Genomic DNA, 18,728 nt, shown 5'->3' with positions numbered 1-18,728 from the left:
TTTCATGATAAACTTTGAAAGCTGATGTCTTTCTGTCTCAGCCTCCAGAAGGTTTCAGCACCACCATCCGGACAGCTCCCACTGCATGTTCTCCTTTAAACCCAGCCGGGCTCCAACCAAGAGTTTGAGAAGAAATCAGGAGAAACCGGAGAACGGAGGAGGAGATCTGAGGATCTCTGCAGAGAGAACGTGTGGAGAAAAGACAGACGTCCTCATGAGAGACACGCTACATGTGTCAAACAGGACAGACGTGTGATGAAAGGGGAGGAGGAGCAGAACAAAGTTAGAAGATGGAGACAAACAGGAGAAAATGAATCACCTGGTAGAACATCCAACTGGAAGCATTTGCTCAACTCCAATGGCTGACAACCCCCCCCCCCCCCCAATAAAAGGTTGCTTTACAAACATTTTCTTTTTAGCTCTTTTCATTTTATTTACTTCTCCATTGACAGAGGTGAGAGAGAGAGAAAAACACAGAATGAAACCACATAGAACCGCTCCATTAGATTACACATGAGGAGACCTCCAGCCGTGGAACCTGCAACCCGGTGTTCTGGGAACTCGGCCGGGTTCCAACTCCAACCAGGTCAGCAGGTTCGAGTTTCAGGGAACTGCTGGTTACCACGGCAACAGGACAGGAAACTGCTTCATTCTGGTTCAGTGAGATAGAAGGAAATCTGCTGGTTACTACAGGAATTCTCCACCAGGGGGCGCACCACTCCAACAAAGGATGTTTCTATGTCTTATCGACAGACAGGCGCTGTGTTTTCCTGTGTGACCCCCCCCCCCCCCCCCCCCCCCCCCCGTCTCAGGTCTCAGTGATGCCGTGAGCATTTCTGTTGGGTGTAAACAGACAAACCAAAGACAGAGAGGTTCTCACCCGGGTGGATGTCCTTTAAGCTGTGAAAGGAGGAGCAGAAACCGTCGTTAGGACACTACCCCCACATTTTCATGTCATGTTGACCTGCTGCCTCTCATACCCTTTCTCCTCGTTCTCCAGAAGCCCCCCATAGGTGGCGATCTCCATGTCCAGGCCCAGCTTGATGTTCAGCAGCTTCTGATGCTCACGGACCTGCAGGGTCAGAATTTCCCTCTTCTTCTTCAGTTCCTCCTCCAGTCCAGTGATTTCTGCGTCGTCCCCTCCTTCCTGCTTTAAGTCGATTTCCAGCTCCTTTTCCTATCAGGAAACGGGGATGTCATCAGGATGGTGGTGGTGGATGCAGAAGTTTGTTGGTTGCTCTTTACCTTTGTTTGCTGAACCTCCAGCTTAGTTTGGAGTTCTGTGATGCTCTTCCTCAGAAGTATCATTTCCCCCTTTATCTTGTGTGCCTTCTGCTCGTGCTGGCTTGAAGTTTGGCGCAAAGCGTCAATCTGAGGAGGAGAGCAACCGCAGTGACATGATTGATGTTAATGTGTGACAGACCTCATCTTCTTCTTCCTCACCTTCTTCCTGTTCAGCCGATCTACTTCCTGCTTGGTGCGATCTGCTATTGCTGCATAATGAGCCTCAAGGGATTTGATGATGTTCTCCAGGTCCAGGGACCGTTTGTGGGTGTCAGAGATGACCCTCTTCTCATTCTGGACCTTGGACTCCAGCTCCTTGAGTTCCTGAAGGGTCAGACGCACAGAAGGGTCATCTGGAGGAACGTCTTTTTTCTCCAGAACCAGGAATGGAACCTCTCTTTACCTCATTAAATCCAGCTCTGAGGAAGTTCAGCTTATTGTTCAGAACCCTCTTTTCCACCATCAAGTCAGCTATTATCAGCCATTCATGCTCCAAAGCCTGTTGCATAAAAACAGTTCAGATATTTTTGTAAACATTAGATTAGGCACAAACACCTCAGGATGTTGGTTTTACCTTCTTGCTGGTGATAAATTTGTTCTTCTCTTCAGATCTTTTCTTCTTCTCTTCCTCGTACCTGCAAGCGTTTCCATGGTTACCATGCTGACAAACACTCAGAGCTTCAGAGCCAGAACCTCTGCTGACCTCCTCCTGGTGTCCTCCAGCTCGTTCATCTGCACAGACAGCTCCTCCTTCAGCTTCTCCTGGTCTTTGAGGAAAGCGTGAAGCTGCTGTTCCAGCTCTTTCTCTGCTCTCCTCACAATCTCATCCACCTTCCAGGTGTGGACGTCCCTCCTCTTGAGGATCTTCAGTTTTTCTTCCAGCTTTTTGTTCTCAGTCTCACATTGAATCACCTGGAACACACAGACACAATGTTTGCACCGTCCCAAAACATGCTGGGTTTGAACTTTGTACACGTTTCTCAAGCATCAAATCTGAACAGAAACATGTCTCAAAGGTTTTCCATGAAGCTTTAGGTTTGATCCTACGATGATGTCACGTATGATGAGCTCCACTGGAATCAACCCAAACAGCTTTGATGACACAAAACATTCAAATCACTGAATTCCTTTGATTTTAGTGAAGAAACACTCAGTTATGCACAGCTGTCTTGATCCTCTTATTTTCCCAGATGTTCCTGCTTAAACGCTGTTTTAGGAGGAATTGTTCACAAGATTCACACATTTTGGATATATTTGCTAAACAACAGTATGTTTGAAGATTTAACAAAATATTTTTCTGAGAGGAAATAGAGTTTAAAAATGGAGTTCCACACACCTGACTGATGACAACCAGGAACTGGTCATTGCCCTCTTTCATACCATCTTTGTCCCTCTTGATTTCTGTAAAATGGTTAGAGGAACTCATGATGACGGACTCTGAGACACGGGTGAGTTCCATCTGAACAGGTGAGGTCTGTCTGAGCAGGTGAGGTCCGTCTGAACAGGTGAGGTCCGTCTGAACAGGTGAGGTCCGTCTGAACAGGTGAGGTCCGTCTGAACAGGTGAGGTACGTCTGAACGTTTCTCCTGCTTTTATCAGGACAGGAGTCTCCATCTCCTCCCATACCTGCGCTGAGGTCCAATCATAAGATGACACCTGAGGAGGAGAGGTTTGGGGTTGAGGGGAAAAACTGGAATTTCGACTCAGAACCAGCTTTTCTGCGTCTGTGGAGCCAACCGGGTTGCTGGTGGGCGGATTTACGAGCAGACACCTGCTATAAGAGCCTTCCCAGCATCCATCCGGCGTGCGTAAACGCTCTGGACTCCTGTCGGCACGAGGCTCTCTCATCCGCAGTCATGCAGAACGGTGCCGAACCATCCCAGTTTAGCCTGGAGAATCTGCGCAACTTGATTGAGGGTTCCACTCAGCGCGGGTTCGACGTCCCAGACTCTGGAGGTCGTCCTTTTGATGACAACGCAGGTAAACGGCAGACCCTTAATGGGCTGAACCATCGACTGGAAGACTACCTGAGGAAAGTGATTCACCTGAAAGACAAAAACCAGATCCTGCAGACACAGATCGATGCCATCGAGGCTGAGAGGAGGGAGTCTCGTGGACTGGACTGGAATCAAACCCAGGAAACCCTGGAGGATCAGGAGCGGCAGGTGGGTGTTTTTTTCTTTTCTGGAGCAGCTTTTTGTTTGGATTATGTTGAATCTGGTGTTTCATCTCTTCAGATTAAGGAGATCTCAGAGGAGAAAGTAAAGTTAATCCTGAACATTAAAACTACCAAACTGGAAAAGGAGGACTTCAAGAGGAAGTGAGAACATGGCAGAACTCTTCTCCACACTTGGACACAGAACTGAGCTTTCTTCTGTTTGCAGGCTGGAGGCGGAAACGACGGCCAGAAGGACGGTGGAGAAAGAGCTGGAGGAACTGGTGACAGTCCCTGTACTGCGACAGCAACAAGACAACTTAAGGAGGGAAATTGAAATACTGAACAAGACGCTCCAACAACAGAAAACAGAGCACCAGGCTGTGAGGCTGGCAGCACGTTTGCAGAGTCGCTCTCTGCTCATTTGAGGCTGAACTTCTACTCTTTTTCTTGCAGAAAGTCAAGGATCTGTGTGAGAAGATCAGGGAGTCAAAGGTGACGGTGGAGATCAAGTCTCAGAACTCCAACCTGACTAACATTGTCAAGGAGATCCGGCAAAAATATGATGCAATAGCAAAGAGGAACATGGAGGAGATGGATGAGTGGTACCAGAAGGAGGTATGATGGTGCTGTGAGGACTGTCTCCACCTTCTCCACCCTCCCTGTTCATCCAACTCTGTCATGTGTGTCTGTGTAGCTGAAGAGCATCCAAGAGCAGGAGAATCATCACCGGAGCGAGCTGGAATCTGGAAATTCTGAGTATACCCACCTGCTGAAGGAAAAGAAAATGCTGGAAATCCACACTGACACTCTGATTACCAAGGTAATCACATAAACATGAAAACACCAGAGTGAAACACGAGGAAACGAGTCAAACTTCAATAAAACCTGAAGATTCAGGGTTTAGCGACCTTTGGAAACGACTCCCATTCCTCACAGGCTTGTCAACACCTGAGTGCTTTCATCCATTCAAAGTAGAAGCTTAAAAAAAGAAGAAGCAGTTTGTTGTCTGGTTGTCTTCGTCAGCATTCTGACCTCCTGCTTTCTCTACAGATTAAATATCTTGAAGAGACTCTGAAGGAGAGCAGACAGCAAGTGGCTGGCAACAGAGGTGAGCTAAAAAAGAAGCTGGAGGAGCTGATTTCCCAGATTGATGAGCAGCAGAAGAAGAACCAAGACCTGCTGGAACTCACTGGCAGCCTGCAGGTGCAAATCCGGAAATACAAAGACCTGGTTGGCTACAAGCATCAATCAGCCTGAGAGAGGTGAGTCAGGAAATGCAAAAAAACTCCAAATATTTACAACAAACTAAAGTCCAAGAAGGATTTTTGACATGTTTCTGACTAACAAGTGGGATTTCTTCTTTCCAGATCCTTCATGGTTCACGTATAAAGAGGAATCTATGGTAAAAAAAACCTCCTAATACAGGTTACATCTATGATCACATCTATCTATCTACAGAAACTACACATTAATGATGATGACAATGATGGCAGCAATGAAGATGACATGAGTCTTGTCACCTGAAACCAGCTTCATCGGCCGTTTGGGGAACTGCTACTTATGGGTCTGCTTTAAATTCAGAAGGTGGGCGGGGCTTACATAGGACAGGATGTTATTACAACATCGTATAGAAATGAATAAAAGCTCAAATGAGTGATAGGGGTTTGATCACGTCTGTTTTTTTCTTCTCTGTCACTGATAACATAGAATCACATGAACTCTGTCAAAATAAAAGCATCTGATTCCAAAGGAAGTTCCAGATTCTGGTGTTGTTTGTCGACTCATCACTCAGAAGAGGCATTAAAATCACTGAAACCTCATGGATCCACCATCACTGATCAATAAACTAACAATCATTCCAATAGTTACATTTACTGAATGTAAAGATTAAAAAGTATAAAAAACACACCAAGAGTTTTCTATCAGGAAACCGATTATTTTAACATTTTTATTCATTTCTTAATTCTAAATGATCACATGCATAAATTTAAAGTCCCGGTCTGATCATCTGCTGATCTATGTTCAAAGCGTTCCCAGTAATAATGATGATGATGGTGATGATGATGCCGTTTTTAGCCAAAATCTAAAAACCTGTGTGGTTTCTAGGACATAGAAATTCACCTCTGAGTTGTGGGCAGGAGTGTTGATGCAGAGTAAGTCTGCCACCACTTCCCACCATCCCTTTGTTTACACTCTCTCCTACTAGCTTACAGCCCCTCACACCCTCATCCTAACATTAGCGGTGCAACAGAAACAGCAGCAACATCAGATCTGTCCATCTGTACTGTGTTTTAAAGCAGCAGATACTCATTGGAGTGTCTCTTTAAAGAAAAGTAAAAGCAGTAAAAGGATCTTTGAAAAATCCTGTTGGCTAAATAATTCAAACATAAATTTAAAGAATTGAGACCTGGCCTCTGCTGGAATCTGAGGGCGTCAAGAGAAAGTTTGTTCATTTGGTTTCATTATTTCCAAATGTTTGTGAGTGCCAATAACCCCGCCCATTTTCACTTTGCCCCAGAGGCTGTCAGTCATCGTCATGAACTGTCAACATCCTCAAACTTCTTTTCTGTCATACTTGAAGCCTTAGTCACATGTTCCTGTAAGACAGAGTCGACCCAAATAGGTGATGGTTTTTTGGGGGGGTTGTCTGGGTCCTTGGAGGGCCGTAGAGAGGAGTGGCTGCATTTTAAGGTGAGCACAGGTGTGTCTTGCAGTTTCCTTGAAGCTCGTATGACCACCTAAAGGGACATCAAGTACATGGAACGTACTGTGCTTTGTGAAAGTATTCAGACCCCCTTGAACTTTTCAACCTTTGCCACATTTCAGGCTTTAAACATAAAGACATAAAACTGTCATTTTTGTGAAAAAATCATCAATAAGTGGGAGACAATAATGAAGTGGAACCAAATTTATTGGATATTTCAAACTTATTTAACAAATAAAAAACTTAAATATTTGGTATGCAAAATGATTCAGCCCCTTTTCTTTCAGTGCAGCAACTCTCCAGATGTTCAGTGAGGATCTCTGAATGATCCAATGTTGACCTGAATGACTAATGATGATAAATAAATCCACCTGGATGTAATCAAGTCTCTGTATAAATGCTCCTGCTCTGTGAGAGTCTCAGAGGTCCGTTTAAAGCGCAGAGAGAAATGTGAGCCTTAAATGATAAGTCCTGGTCAAATAACACCCCTAGATTTCTAACTGTGGTGTTGGGGGCTATACTAACGCCATCCAGGGAGACTCTCTGACTGTCTCTAATGCAGGCATTCAGTTTCTCTATACGGTCATCCTGGTCAGGTTTAATGGAGAAATACAACTGCATATCATCTGCATAAAAGTGGAAATAAATGCTGTGTTTCCTGATTTCGTTTACTAGGGGCAGCATGTAGAGCATAAACAGGATGGGTCCTAGAACTGAGCCCTGTGGGACTCCATTGTTAACTCGAGGTCTCATTGTCCTCTATTTTCAGAAAAATGCTACAAGAACGTGTTAACATGTTTCTCATGGGAGTGGGTCTTTAAAGTGAAGTGAAATCAGTTAAAGTATATTTGAAAACTCCAGTTGGCAAACGAACTTTAAAAATCAGAGAGGAATTTAAACCTTCCTACTGCTGGAATCTGAGGGTGTCAAGAGAAAGTTTGTTGAATTTGGTTTCTGTCACAACTAACGATCAATATAGACCCAGACACTGAAACCCGGAAGGAGACACAGGTGAGAACGGGCGAGATTTGAGAATGAATTTAATGGTCAGGTGAGTATGAGAGAAAGCAGACTCCGAGGGGTCCATGACGAGAGCGAACGGTTCATGTTGGCTTGTGGCGTCACTGGTGGCTTCGTTCTCGTGGTCCGAATAACGGCTGGATTAGTGGAGGCTCGTGAGGAGAATCGGCAGAGGCTCGTGGTGTGACCGGATGAGGAAGACAGAGCGGGGTTCCAGAAAGATGCAGGCTCAGGCGACCACTTGTGGCTATGAATTCCTGGAGACAGGTAAGAACAGGATTTAGGTTCAGGCTTGAGCCTAAGAACAAAACCGTGAGCAAAATGTGACTACCAAATATGCATCATCAGGGGCAATGAACTGGCGATGAATACTGGTCCTGGAGCTCCTTAAGAAGGCAGGCGGTGAGATGAGGTAAGTGGTCGCAGCTGTGTCGCATCAGGAGCCAATCAGTGAGTGGATGATATTGACAGAGGCACCATGACAGTGTCATTATTTCCAGCTGTGTGTGAGACCGCCAATAACCATTTTCACTTGACCCCAGAGGCTGTCAGTCATCCTCATGATCTGTCAACATCTTAAGACTTAATTTCTATCATCCTTGAAGCCTTAATCACATATATCTGTACAGGTGCTCCGGGTTTTTGGGTGCTAGGGTTCATGGAGGGTCATAGAGAGGACTACAGGTGTGTCTGCAGGTCCGTTGAGGCTCGTCCAAGCACCTGAACGGACATCATGAAAATGGAAAGTACCATTAGCGGCGTTTCCATTACATCAGGGGTCACCACAGGAGTGCCCGCGGGTGCATGGTCGGCTGCGAGGACCACTTAAGGCGCCCACAAGGCACGCTCTGAAAATCTCACAGATCACAATGAAATTCAATAGAATTGAAAAAGTTTCATTCATGTTTGGAACAAAACAGAAGTACAAGGATCAGTCCAAAAAGACATAGCTTCACATTTCTGTTAGCAAGAAATCGACTGTTATCAGAATCAGAAAATCAGAATTATTTATTGTCATTGTACATGGGGAAATCTTGGAAATCTATTAAATGTCAATCTATTTCACAAATGAATAAATGATGGGATGTTTTATTAAAATCAGAGAAAATAAGCGAACTCGTTCGCCTTTCAGGCAGGTAGACTCTGCAGTATTTTACTGTGGTTACTCCCCTAGGGCAGTAGTTGATCAACTCACCTGTTCAGCGTCCTATTTAAGTCCAGGTGTGCAGCCGTTCATTCTCTTCCTTACCGCAAGCGCTGCATTCGTCGCCGTTCTCCGTGGGTCTCCTTCTCTTTCTGCATCTTGCTGTATTCCCCCCGTCCTTTTCGGATGGATGATCCCCATTTTTCTGATGTGGGGCTTTCGTTTCGCCGCGTCTGCCTCTCCTTCTGCGGCGATTCAGCGGGCGGATAGCGGCGCTCAGCGCGTTCGTGTCGCCGCGGTCGCATGCATCTCTAGGGGGTGTGCTTTCCGCGGTGTTCGGGTTGTCGGTGGCGCTCGATCAGGAGCTGTCCGGGTCTTCTCGTCTGCTGTGGTCATTAGGATTTACGGTGAGCGGCATGCGGTTCTTTTCCCGTGTGGTTTTTCTGTTGGGTTTTTCTAAGGCTTCCTGCTTTCTGTTTGACCTGGTAATCAGTGACGTCACGCCCCTAAGGACCCTGGGAATTGTAGTTTTTCCTGGACTTCATGGTCCACTTCATGGTGCACTTCTGATTCAATTTCTGCTGTGTAGTTCTGCTTCGTCTGGTTATTGTTTCAGGGGTTGTGGGGTCTTTTCTGTGGTTGTGAAGGGTGGCGGTCCTCGTCTGGACAGGTTTCTCATGCTGGCTGAATTTGTTGCGGCTTTTGGCATTTTCTCTGTTGCTGTTTTGTTAATTAGGAGCTGAATGTAAATCTTGACTGTCCTTAATTCGATGCTGGCTTTATTATTATGGCGGCTCTCTGCAGCGTCTGTGGCTCATTTTGATTCACTCGGCGATCCTCGTTCATTGCCTCCGCATGTTCTGCGTCTGGTTCTGCTCCGCCCTTCCTTTCCCTGCTGTGTGTACCCTAGTGGGTCCTGCCCTGGCTTCGGGGACTTGCATGTTTGTCGGTTTACCTTTCAGCTGTCGTGGCAGTCCTCATAATATCGACTGTGTTATCAGAAGCCCTGTACTGGATTTTTTGTAGGCGATGGGTTCCCCTTCTTTTTGTGCGTTATTGATGATTTCTCGGTGGTCAATTTTCCTCCTTTGCATCTCTGTGGCTAAAAATTTATTTTTGTCTATGATGTATGGTCCTCTACCCGTCCGGATTTATTTTCTTCTATGGATCTGGATGGTTCATTGATGCTTGCCTCTACCCATTATGCCATCTCTAGCTTTTGTGCAGCGTGTCATTTATTCATTCTTTGGTTGAAAATGATTTGTCAATGACTGGGCCACCTGAAATTTGCTGTGACTTTGGTCCCACGGTCATCCGTTCATCTTGTGTTCTTGTTCCGGGTAGTTCGATCCTGGGCCCGTGTTGCTGTTCTGGACATTTGTGTCTTGCGTTTTTTGCCTTTCCTTCTCAATGCTTGGAGTGGTTTTGTTATAATGATGACTGTCGTGTCTTCAGTCTCCCTCCACTCGTTCTGAGGCTGCGCCCACTGGTTTGGGGAGAAAGATTTATGAAGAGTGGTGTGTATGTCCGGCCGCCAGAATCCACAGCTCTAATGGTTTTAAGGGATCATGTGGTTATGAGAGAATTCAGCCATAGAGATTATAATAAGGCTGTTTAAAGAGTGAGATGATAGTCTTATGAGTCATCGGTTGAATTGGTTAGTGTTTAAATAACACCATGAGCAATTTTAACCCTGACCGTAGAATCTATATCACTTACGCTCTCAAGCTTAGTTCAAGAGTTAAATCTTGTGTCCACAAGCCAGTCTTCTATCTGCCCTGCTTAAGCAGATGACACTCGCCTAGATGCATCTCCATTTAGAGGCTTGTTATACTGCGCCTCTAAATGCTTAAGGTTCAGTCTAGCTAAAATACTATCAAAACCTACGATCCCTCGTGGATCTCAAGTTCTTCTTTTGCAGTATCCAGACGCCCTCGGTTAATTAAAATTTCAGTAGTATGTGCTTTGTTGTCCATCTATTTGAGAACCACTAATATCAAATGCAAGAATCAAATCCAGCCGAGCTGCAATCCATTGCTACGTGGGATGTTGACCTCCTCATCTACAAATGTTCTTGGTCCTTGGTTACTCTCCCCATCGCCTGCTCCTCGATGACCTTCTGAAGGTGCGTCCCTCTGGAACTGTCAAGGTTACTTCTCTTTCCATTGGTGTATATAAAATTGGTGTTAAGATATCGTGCAGGTTCTATATTTCACTATCAATTCACTGTTGGAATTTGTGATTCTGGTGGTTTCTATGGTGCGATGAATCCACAATGGGACTTTTCCCTAACTATCTACTAAATTTAACTTTCTCAGATTTGTTCTTTAAAAGCACTGTTATTCCATTTATCTCAAGCATTTTAAAACTAATCAGTTTTCTGGGTTGTTTAAATAGTCTTTGCTGAGACTAATACTGGTTTTGTCTTTATCTATGCACCGCATCCTGAGCCTGCAAACCCCTACGCCCCGGTCAGCTTTCCGTTTCCGGCGAATGATGTCACCCCTGCATTCCTTGATCTGGTGCTGCAACGATGACTGCTCGACGTACTTTTTGCTGCACTAAAAGTGATGGGGCTGTGGACCTCCTCTGCGTTCCAATGACACTTCTGACTCGAAACAATCAATATGTCAGCAGCAGAATGAATGTAAAATCTTGAATTATAGATGTTAAACGAAGATTATTTGCCAGGTAGAAGCCTCAAAATTTAGGATGTTCTAAGTTTGTATTATAGTATGCGATGGAGCCCAAATTTGGTTTCGTAAGCTCATTTATTAGTATGCCCAATGAAGCCTAGAAATTATGGCTGTTGAACTTGTTCTTAATACTTAAATGGAAACTTCGAATAAATGGATGTGTCTGAGCTCGTATGCCAAATGGCTAACATTATGGCAGTTAAGCTCGTTCATAGTCCTGTCATTGGAAGCTTCGAATCAATGGATGTTACTTAAGCTCGTATAAATAGTATGCCAAATGGAAGAACGTTTATAGCCGTTAAGCTCGTTCTTAGTAATGATGGAAGCTACGAATAATGGATGTTATTTAAGCATGTCTTAGTATGCCTTTGGAAGCTGTGGAATGGATGTTAAGTAGTGTCATCATACGGGTTGTTCATGGCGGTTCAAATTATAGTTCCTTACAGTGTTTTGATGGATGTGGGCTTATGTTCTAAAAAATCAGGTATGAGTGATTCTTATGTTGGCTCCCCTTTCATTTCTTTCCCTCTCTCTTTCAGATAGTATGTTCCCCTAGTGAATCCACGAACGGGAGGGGCCCTACTGTCAAAGGTGCCGGGTCACACATAGCAGATCCATTAGATAGTGTGTCCCCTTCGTGGCACTGTACTCGAATGGGGGCAGCCCAACGGTTAAAGGTGCCGGGTCACACATAGCAGACTCACTACATAGTGTGTTCCCTTCGTGGCGCTGTACTGGAACAAGAGCAGCCCAATGGTCAAAGGTGCTGGGTCACACATAGCAGTCTTACTTGCGAATGGAATGAAAGGGAATGAAAGGAAATGAAAAAATGGAATGCCGCCGAAAACACACCTCATCTTATTACACACTGATTATACATTTACATTCTTCTTGATGATCTTTCGTTTTCGGGGGTTATTACCCAAAAGTTTTATGGAAAAAATTATCTCATGGAATTGTACGCAGCCTGATGCCAAACGAAAAGATTGTGAATGCCAACTTAAAGAATGTGAAAATTAGAGTATGTGAAAATAAATATATTCTACTGCATGAGTTTGCCTGACTGAAATTAAATACACATTGAGAGGATGCACGCACACATTTAACACATATTGCGGCCCTCCTTGAACTCGTGGAAGCAGAAACATTCAGTCTGTCCTTTCTACACGTCCTCCATCAGCATTTACATCAGCTTCTGGCAAATCCCGGCTCTACAGGGCCACCAATTTGCAGTTTTTCCCTGTAGAGCCGATTCACGGGGATCGGGTCAACAGCTGAAGATTTACAGTGTGTTGAGAAGTCCGTGTTACGTAGTGTTAACTGCTTACAGTTTAAACTACGGTGGCCCTGAAGTTCAAATCGCATTAAAAAAATCACAATGCAAAAACATTATTAAAATCAGAACAATTACAAAAGATTTAAAAAAAACAGATGTTTGAAAAGCCAAAAGTAATTTTCAGAAAAGAAGTGTCAACCAAGAACATGAACGTTGTTCCTGCCGACCCAAACAAAGCTGATCAGCTTCCCAGTGATGATGATGATGATGCTAATGATGATGATGATGATAACGATGATGACGCCGTTTTTAGCCCAAATCCAAAAGACCTGTGTGGTTTCTAGGACATAGTTTCTGCAGAGCAGCATTAGAAATTCACCTCTGAGTTGTGGGCAGGACTGTTGATGCAGAGTAAGCCTGCCACTACTTCCCATCATCCCTTTGTTTCCACTCCCTCCCACTAGCTTACAGCCCCTCACACCCTCATCCTAACATTAGGGGTGCAACAGAAACAGCAGCAACATCAGATCTATCCATCCGTCCGGTTCTGATCCAGATTCCAGCTCAGAGCAGGAAAACAAAGACGTTCATGGATCTGTTGGTCTGCAGGTGGATGATCAGAACAGGGAGGAGCAGGAAGCTTGTAGCCCCCCTGGAATTTTTTACATCACTGTTACATCACCATGATTTGAATAAAGAAATACTCAGAAATGCAGTTTTCATCTTTCTTTTACTCATGTATGTCCTCCATTGTGGGAAAAAAACTAGAAGACTGTGTTTTAAAGCAGCAGATACTCATTGGAGTGTCTCTTTAAAGAAAAGTAAAACCAGTAAAAGGATCTTTGAAAAATCCTGTTGGCTAAAGAATTCAAACAGGAATTTAAAGAATTGAGACCTGGCCTGTGCTGGTTTGTTCATTTGGTTTCATTATTTCCAAATGTGTGTGAGTGCCAATAACCCCGCCCATTTTCACTTTGCCCCAGAGGCTGTCAGTCATCGTCATGAACTGTCAACATCTTCAAACTTCTTTTCTGTCATACTTGAAGCCTTACTCACATGTTCCTGTAAGAGAGAGTCGACCCAAATAGGTGATGGTTTTTTGGGGGGTTGTCTGGGTCCTTGGAGGGCCGTAGAGAGGAGTGGCTGCATTTTAACCCTTGTGCTATCTTAGATGACCCCGCCCTTACATTGACATGTTCTCCCTACCATGATAAAGGTGGAAAGATTTCATGTAATCCATGGACACCAGTGAAGATCACAAATCATTGAAGAAAAAAGGTTCAGGGCACTGTCTAGTGGGTCTAGATGACCCAACTCCCAACGTTAAAGTGCCTAGGAGAGCACAACGGTTAAGGTGAGCACAGGTGTGTCTTGCAGTTTCCTTGATGCTCTTATGACCACCTTAAGGGACATCAAGTACATGGAGCGTACTGTGCTTTGTGAAAGTATTCAGACCCCCTTGAACTTTTCAACCTTTGCCACATTTCAGGCTTTAAACATAAAGACATAAATCATCAATAAGTGGGACACAATAATGAAGTGGAACCAAATTTATTGGATATTTCAAACTTATTTAACAAATAAAAAACTTAAATATTTGGTATGCAAAATGATTCCGCCCCTTTTCTTTCAGTGCAGCAACTCTCCAGATGTTCAGTGAGGATCTCTGAATGATCCAATGTTGACCTGAATGACTAATGATGATAAATAAATCCACCTGGATGTAATCAAGTCTCTGTATAAATGCTCCTGCTCTGTGAGAGTCTCAGAGGTCCGTTTAAAGCGCAGAGAGATATGTGAGCCTTAAATGATAAGTCCTGGTCAAATAACACCCCTAGATTTCTAACTGTGGTGTTGGGGGCTATATTAACGCCATCCAGGGGGACTATCTAACTGTCTCTGATGCAGGCATTCAGTTTCTCTATACGGTCATCCTGGTCAGGTTTAATGGAGAAATACAACTGCATATCATCTGCATAAAAGTGGAATTGAATGCTGTGTTTCCTGATTACGTTTATTAGGGGCAGCATGTAGAGCATCAACAGGAAGGGTCTTAGAACTGAGCCCTGTGGGACTCCATTGTTAACTCGAGGTCTCATTGTCCTCTATTTTCAGAAAAATGCTACAAGAACGTGTTAAAAACACGTTTCTCTTTGGAGTGGGTCTGTAAAGTGAAGTGAAATCAGTAAAAGTATATTTGAAAACTCCAGTTGGCAAAATAACTTCAAAGATCAGAGAGGAATTCAGACCTTCCTTCTGCTGGAATCTGAGGGTGTCAAGAGAATGTGAATTTGGTTTCGTTATTTCCAACTTCCATTATGTGTGAGACTGCCAATAACCCTGCCTATTTTCTCTTTACCCCAGAGGCTGTCAGTCATCCTCATGAACTGTCAACATCTCCAAACTTCATTTCTGTCATACTTGACGCCTTTGTCACATGTACCTGTACAGGTGCTCTGGGTTTTTGGGTGCTAGGGTTCATGGAGGGTCATAGAGAGGAGTACAGGTGTGTTTGCAGCTCCCTTGAGGCTGGTCCAGCCACCTGAATGGACATCATGAAAATGGAACGTACCATTAGCCGCGTTTCCATTACATCACGGGTCACCACAGCAGTGCCCGAGGGCGCATGGTCGCTTGCGAGGACCACTTTAAGCGCCCACAAGGCACGCTCTGCAAATTCAATAGAATTTAAAAAAGTTTCATTCATGTTTGGAACAAAGTAGAAGTACAAGGATCAGTCAAAAAAGACATCATGGCATTCACATCTCTGTCAGCAAGACGTCGACTGTTATTGGAAATCCATTAAATGTCCATCTATTTCACAAATGGCTAAATGATGGGATGTTTTTTTTTAATCAGACAAAATTAAATACACATTGAGAAGATGATGATGCACGCACACATTTTACAACAAACGTTTCATTGACTATTTTTCACATTAGAACTGTTACCAGGTTGAGTTTGTGCCTGTGGTCTTCTGATCTATGTCAATATTATTTTTATTTTCTTTCTGATTTTCATGCTGGGATGGGGCGGGGGAGGGTGGTTGGTTTGTTCCATTATCTTAATGTTTAGATTTTCTATTCAAGTAAGTTGAATCTTGTACAGACAAAATGGTTAAAAGTATCTCTCAGCTGGATCATGTATTAATATGTTCATAAAATAAAAAAGAAGTACAAGGATCAGTAGATTCTGCACACACAAACTGCAGATTAGCCCCCCGTCCTCCCCCCTCCTCTTGCGTGCATCATTTAAATGAACTGTCCAGTATATGACTGTCCATGCGTCCAACTGTTTGAGGCACCCTTGGGTCCCCTCAGGCCACTTTGGGACCCCTCAGGCCTCATCTCTTTGAAAACTTCTCCAAACCAAGACACAGGATCCATGTGTCAAATGTTTGAGGCCCCCTCGAGTTCGCCCTCAGGTCTCGTCAGGCCTCCTCGGGCCTCCTTGGGACGCGGCGGGCCTATACGGGCCCCCTTAGGCCCCCTCTCTCCCCTCAGGCCTCTTCAGGCCTGCAGGCCTCTGAGCTGCTGTGAAACCTGCTGAAACGTTGGTCAAACTGAAGTTCAGAACACAACCAAAACACAGAGTGTGGGTTTGTGTCCCGTCCTCCACATTCTGACTGACAAACCAGTCAAGAAAAAGAAGGCAGTGTCTAAAGAAAGTCCAAACTTCCTGCCACTGAAAAATATCAGATGACAACGTTTTCAAACGGATATCCCTCAGTAGACCCCGGCGGACATGCAGTTCTCAATTCTTTTTTTTTTTTTTTTTTTAATTTTTTTTATTTTTATATATGCTGTTCTCAATTCTAGCTTCACAAAATATTTATAATTTATTCTTATGAGGGTTTTTTTTGTCTTTTATCTTTTGTTTTGTTTTTTTAGTTGGGTGTATGTAGGATGTCCATCCAACAACCCTCTGCATTTATCCAGACTTGGGACCGGCACATGCGAGCACTGAGTGGTTCCACAAGTGGTTGCATTAAAACACACAAGAACCTTAAATATTCCAAATACCATCAAAGTACTTTATCTACTTTATTTTTGTGTTTTTATTTTTTTTCCAGGAATTTTTGTATTATTATTTAAAATTATGAATAAAGTCTGTCTGTCTGTCTGTCTGTCTGTCTGTCTGTCTGTCTGTCTGTCTGTCTGTCTGTCTGTCTGTCTGTCTGTCTGTCTGTCTGTCTGTCTGTCTGTCTGTCTATCTATCTATCTATCTATCTATCTATCTATCTATCTATCTATCTATCTATCTATCTATCTATCTATCTATCTATCCCATTTTCTCAAAGCTCTTCAAAACTTCTTGGATTGGGGAAACCGGAGCGCCCGGAGAAAACCCGTGCTAACTGGATCCTCTTCCAGTGAAGCCACAGCGCTGATCCAAAGAGCATTAGAGTGGGAAAGACTGAAAGACTGCTGGGACTTGCAGTCAACAATAACCTTCAGTGTGTTTGCTGGTTACCATAGTGACAACATTTTTAGATGGAAACGGTTGGGTTGAAGGTTCCACTTCCCTGGAAGAGGATCTGGTTTACCTAAAGCCCCAAGTGGATCAAAATACTTTTACTAACAATGAAATAAAAAAAATGTTATCAAAGAAATATATATATATATTTTTTTACTTTCTGATGAAAACATTTTAGAAATTTCTCCTGATTGGAAGGAAGAACCAAACTTAAAGGCTGAATGCTCACATGCTAATGTTGGAGCTCTGCTCTTGGCTAAAATAAGACCAAAAACAAAGAAGAGAACAAACCTACAGAGTCTCAAATATGATCCTTTGTCTGGAAGAAAAAAAACCTTTCCTACTATTTATCTAAACAGATTCCTAATCTGGATGTCTAATCATCTAAACAGATTCCTAATCTGGATGTGTAATCATCTAAACAGATTGCTAATCTGGATGTCTAGTCATCTAAACAGATTCCTAATCTGGATGTCTAATCATCTAAACCAATTCTGAATCTTTGTTTCCTACTAGTGATCTAAAAATATTCTTCATGTTTATGTCTTAATAGTCCTAATGGAGCCGGTTCCGTCTTTGGAATTGACAGAATCTTCATCAATTTAAGGATTCTGGAGCTTTTCATCAGAACCGATGTCCTCATATTCTTCCTCCTCCCCCTCATATTCCTCTTCACACTCTTCCTCATGTTCCTCCTCACATTGCTCATCATCTGAAGTATTCTGGAGCTCTTCATCAGAACTGAAGCCCTCATCATCTTCCTCTTTTTTCTCTTCATCTTCGTCAGTCAGTGAAGAGACAGAATCTTTCATTTCTTTGATGGAGACTGTTCCTTTAATGCAATTCTCAGACTCTTTATCCTGGAGCTCTTCATCAGATCTGATATTGTCATTTTTCTCCTTATCCCCTTCCTCACATTCTTCCTCCTTTTTCTCTTGGTCTTCCTCAGTCCAGTTTCTCTCCAACCGATTTGATTCCGTGAGTTGCTCAGATGGTCTTATTCAAAGATTTTGGTGGTGAAGTTCCATGTTGTCATCTGATGCTGAATGAGCTCATTACCTGCTAAACAATCGTAGACATGACATCATACGCCGTCCTCTGTCTGAATGCAACCTTTTCTGACGACATGTGACGTGCTGACAGACGTTATTTTATGGCTTTATGAAGTGCTTCATGTTCGCGTATGCGCGCTGACGGCTCCTCCACAGAGCCGCGGTTTGACCGACGGGTCGCAACTGCGAGAACGAGAGGAATCTTTCCATCAAAGTATTAATGCTTCTGGACGCTATCGATCAATATCAACACTACAGTGGTATTGATTGATTGGTTGTGAAGTGCCCGCACGCTGCTTTCAATTCAATTCAATTCAATTCAATTCAATTCAATTCAATTCAATTTTATTTGTATCGGCCAAAATCACAACAACAGTCCTCTCGATGGGCTTCGAAGTAAAACGTGAAATCAAAAGGATCACGAATACAAAGAGTTCAATAGGAAAATACTAAAATGAACTAACAAACTGACTAAGCTATACTGGCATCCCTGCCCTTAGACCCCCCTCACGGTAAGGAAAAACTCCTAAAAAAAACGGATTCCGGAAAAAAGCGAAGAAACCTCAGGGGTGCCCACATGAAGGAGGGATCCTCCCCCAGGACGGACAGGCGATTTACCAGAAATCTTAGAGAAGAATTAACTTATCTAAATCTACAACTACATATATAAAGTCCAGCAGACAAGCTTCATCCAGCTGTGGTTGGGGGGACAGTCAAAGCCGCGAGTCGAGCCGGAGACAGGAACCACAGCCAGGTGTAGGAGCAGGAGCAGAGACGAGGTAGACGGTCAGGAACTGGAGCACGGATGAGCCAACTGGAGTCTGGAAGCACTCCCACTCCCCAGGAGGGGAGAGGAAAAGAGGGACAATACATGAATTGCACTGCACCAAACAGAGGCATGGAGAACTAAATGATAAA

The 18,728-nt window shown here is 43.7% G+C and overlaps 3 protein-coding genes across 3 annotated transcripts in view; 1 reads left to right on the top strand and 2 right to left on the bottom strand.

Annotated features, from left to right (window-relative positions):
- Positions 1-18,728, bottom strand: part of LOC105355262 (NACHT, LRR and PYD domains-containing protein 12) — a 517,064-nt gene that overhangs the window by 63,203 nt on the left and 435,133 nt on the right. The gene's annotated exons all lie outside the window — the stretch shown is intronic.
- On the bottom strand, positions 408-2,923 carry LOC101159649 (keratin, type II cytoskeletal 8). Its single transcript, XM_023962764.1, has 9 exons — positions 2,621-2,923; positions 1,988-2,196; positions 1,859-1,919; positions 1,688-1,783; positions 1,444-1,608; positions 1,246-1,371; positions 981-1,177; positions 881-900; positions 408-652 (listed from the first exon to the last, which is right to left on the bottom strand). Exons 1-9 carry the CDS (start codon positions 2,906-2,908, stop codon positions 648-650), a joined length of 1,167 nt encoding a protein of 388 aa, XP_023818532.1. The 5' UTR covers positions 2,909-2,923; the 3' UTR covers positions 408-647.
- Positions 3,076-5,195, top strand: LOC101158508 (keratin, type I cytoskeletal 20). Its single transcript, XM_004066404.3, has 7 exons — positions 3,076-3,449; positions 3,522-3,604; positions 3,669-3,822; positions 3,896-4,057; positions 4,137-4,262; positions 4,493-4,704; positions 4,810-5,195. The coding sequence occupies exons 1-6, from the start codon at positions 3,141-3,143 to the stop codon at positions 4,697-4,699; spliced, it is 1,041 nt and encodes a 346-aa protein (XP_004066452.1). The 5' UTR covers positions 3,076-3,140; the 3' UTR covers positions 4,700-4,704; positions 4,810-5,195.

This window comes from Oryzias latipes, chromosome 2, assembly GCF_002234675.1.
Source record: "Oryzias latipes chromosome 2, ASM223467v1".
NCBI classification, from domain to species: domain Eukaryota; kingdom Metazoa; phylum Chordata; class Actinopteri; order Beloniformes; family Adrianichthyidae; genus Oryzias; species Oryzias latipes.
The sequence above is the reverse complement of the archived record's forward strand: the minus strand, read 5'-3'. Positions and strand labels throughout refer to the sequence as shown.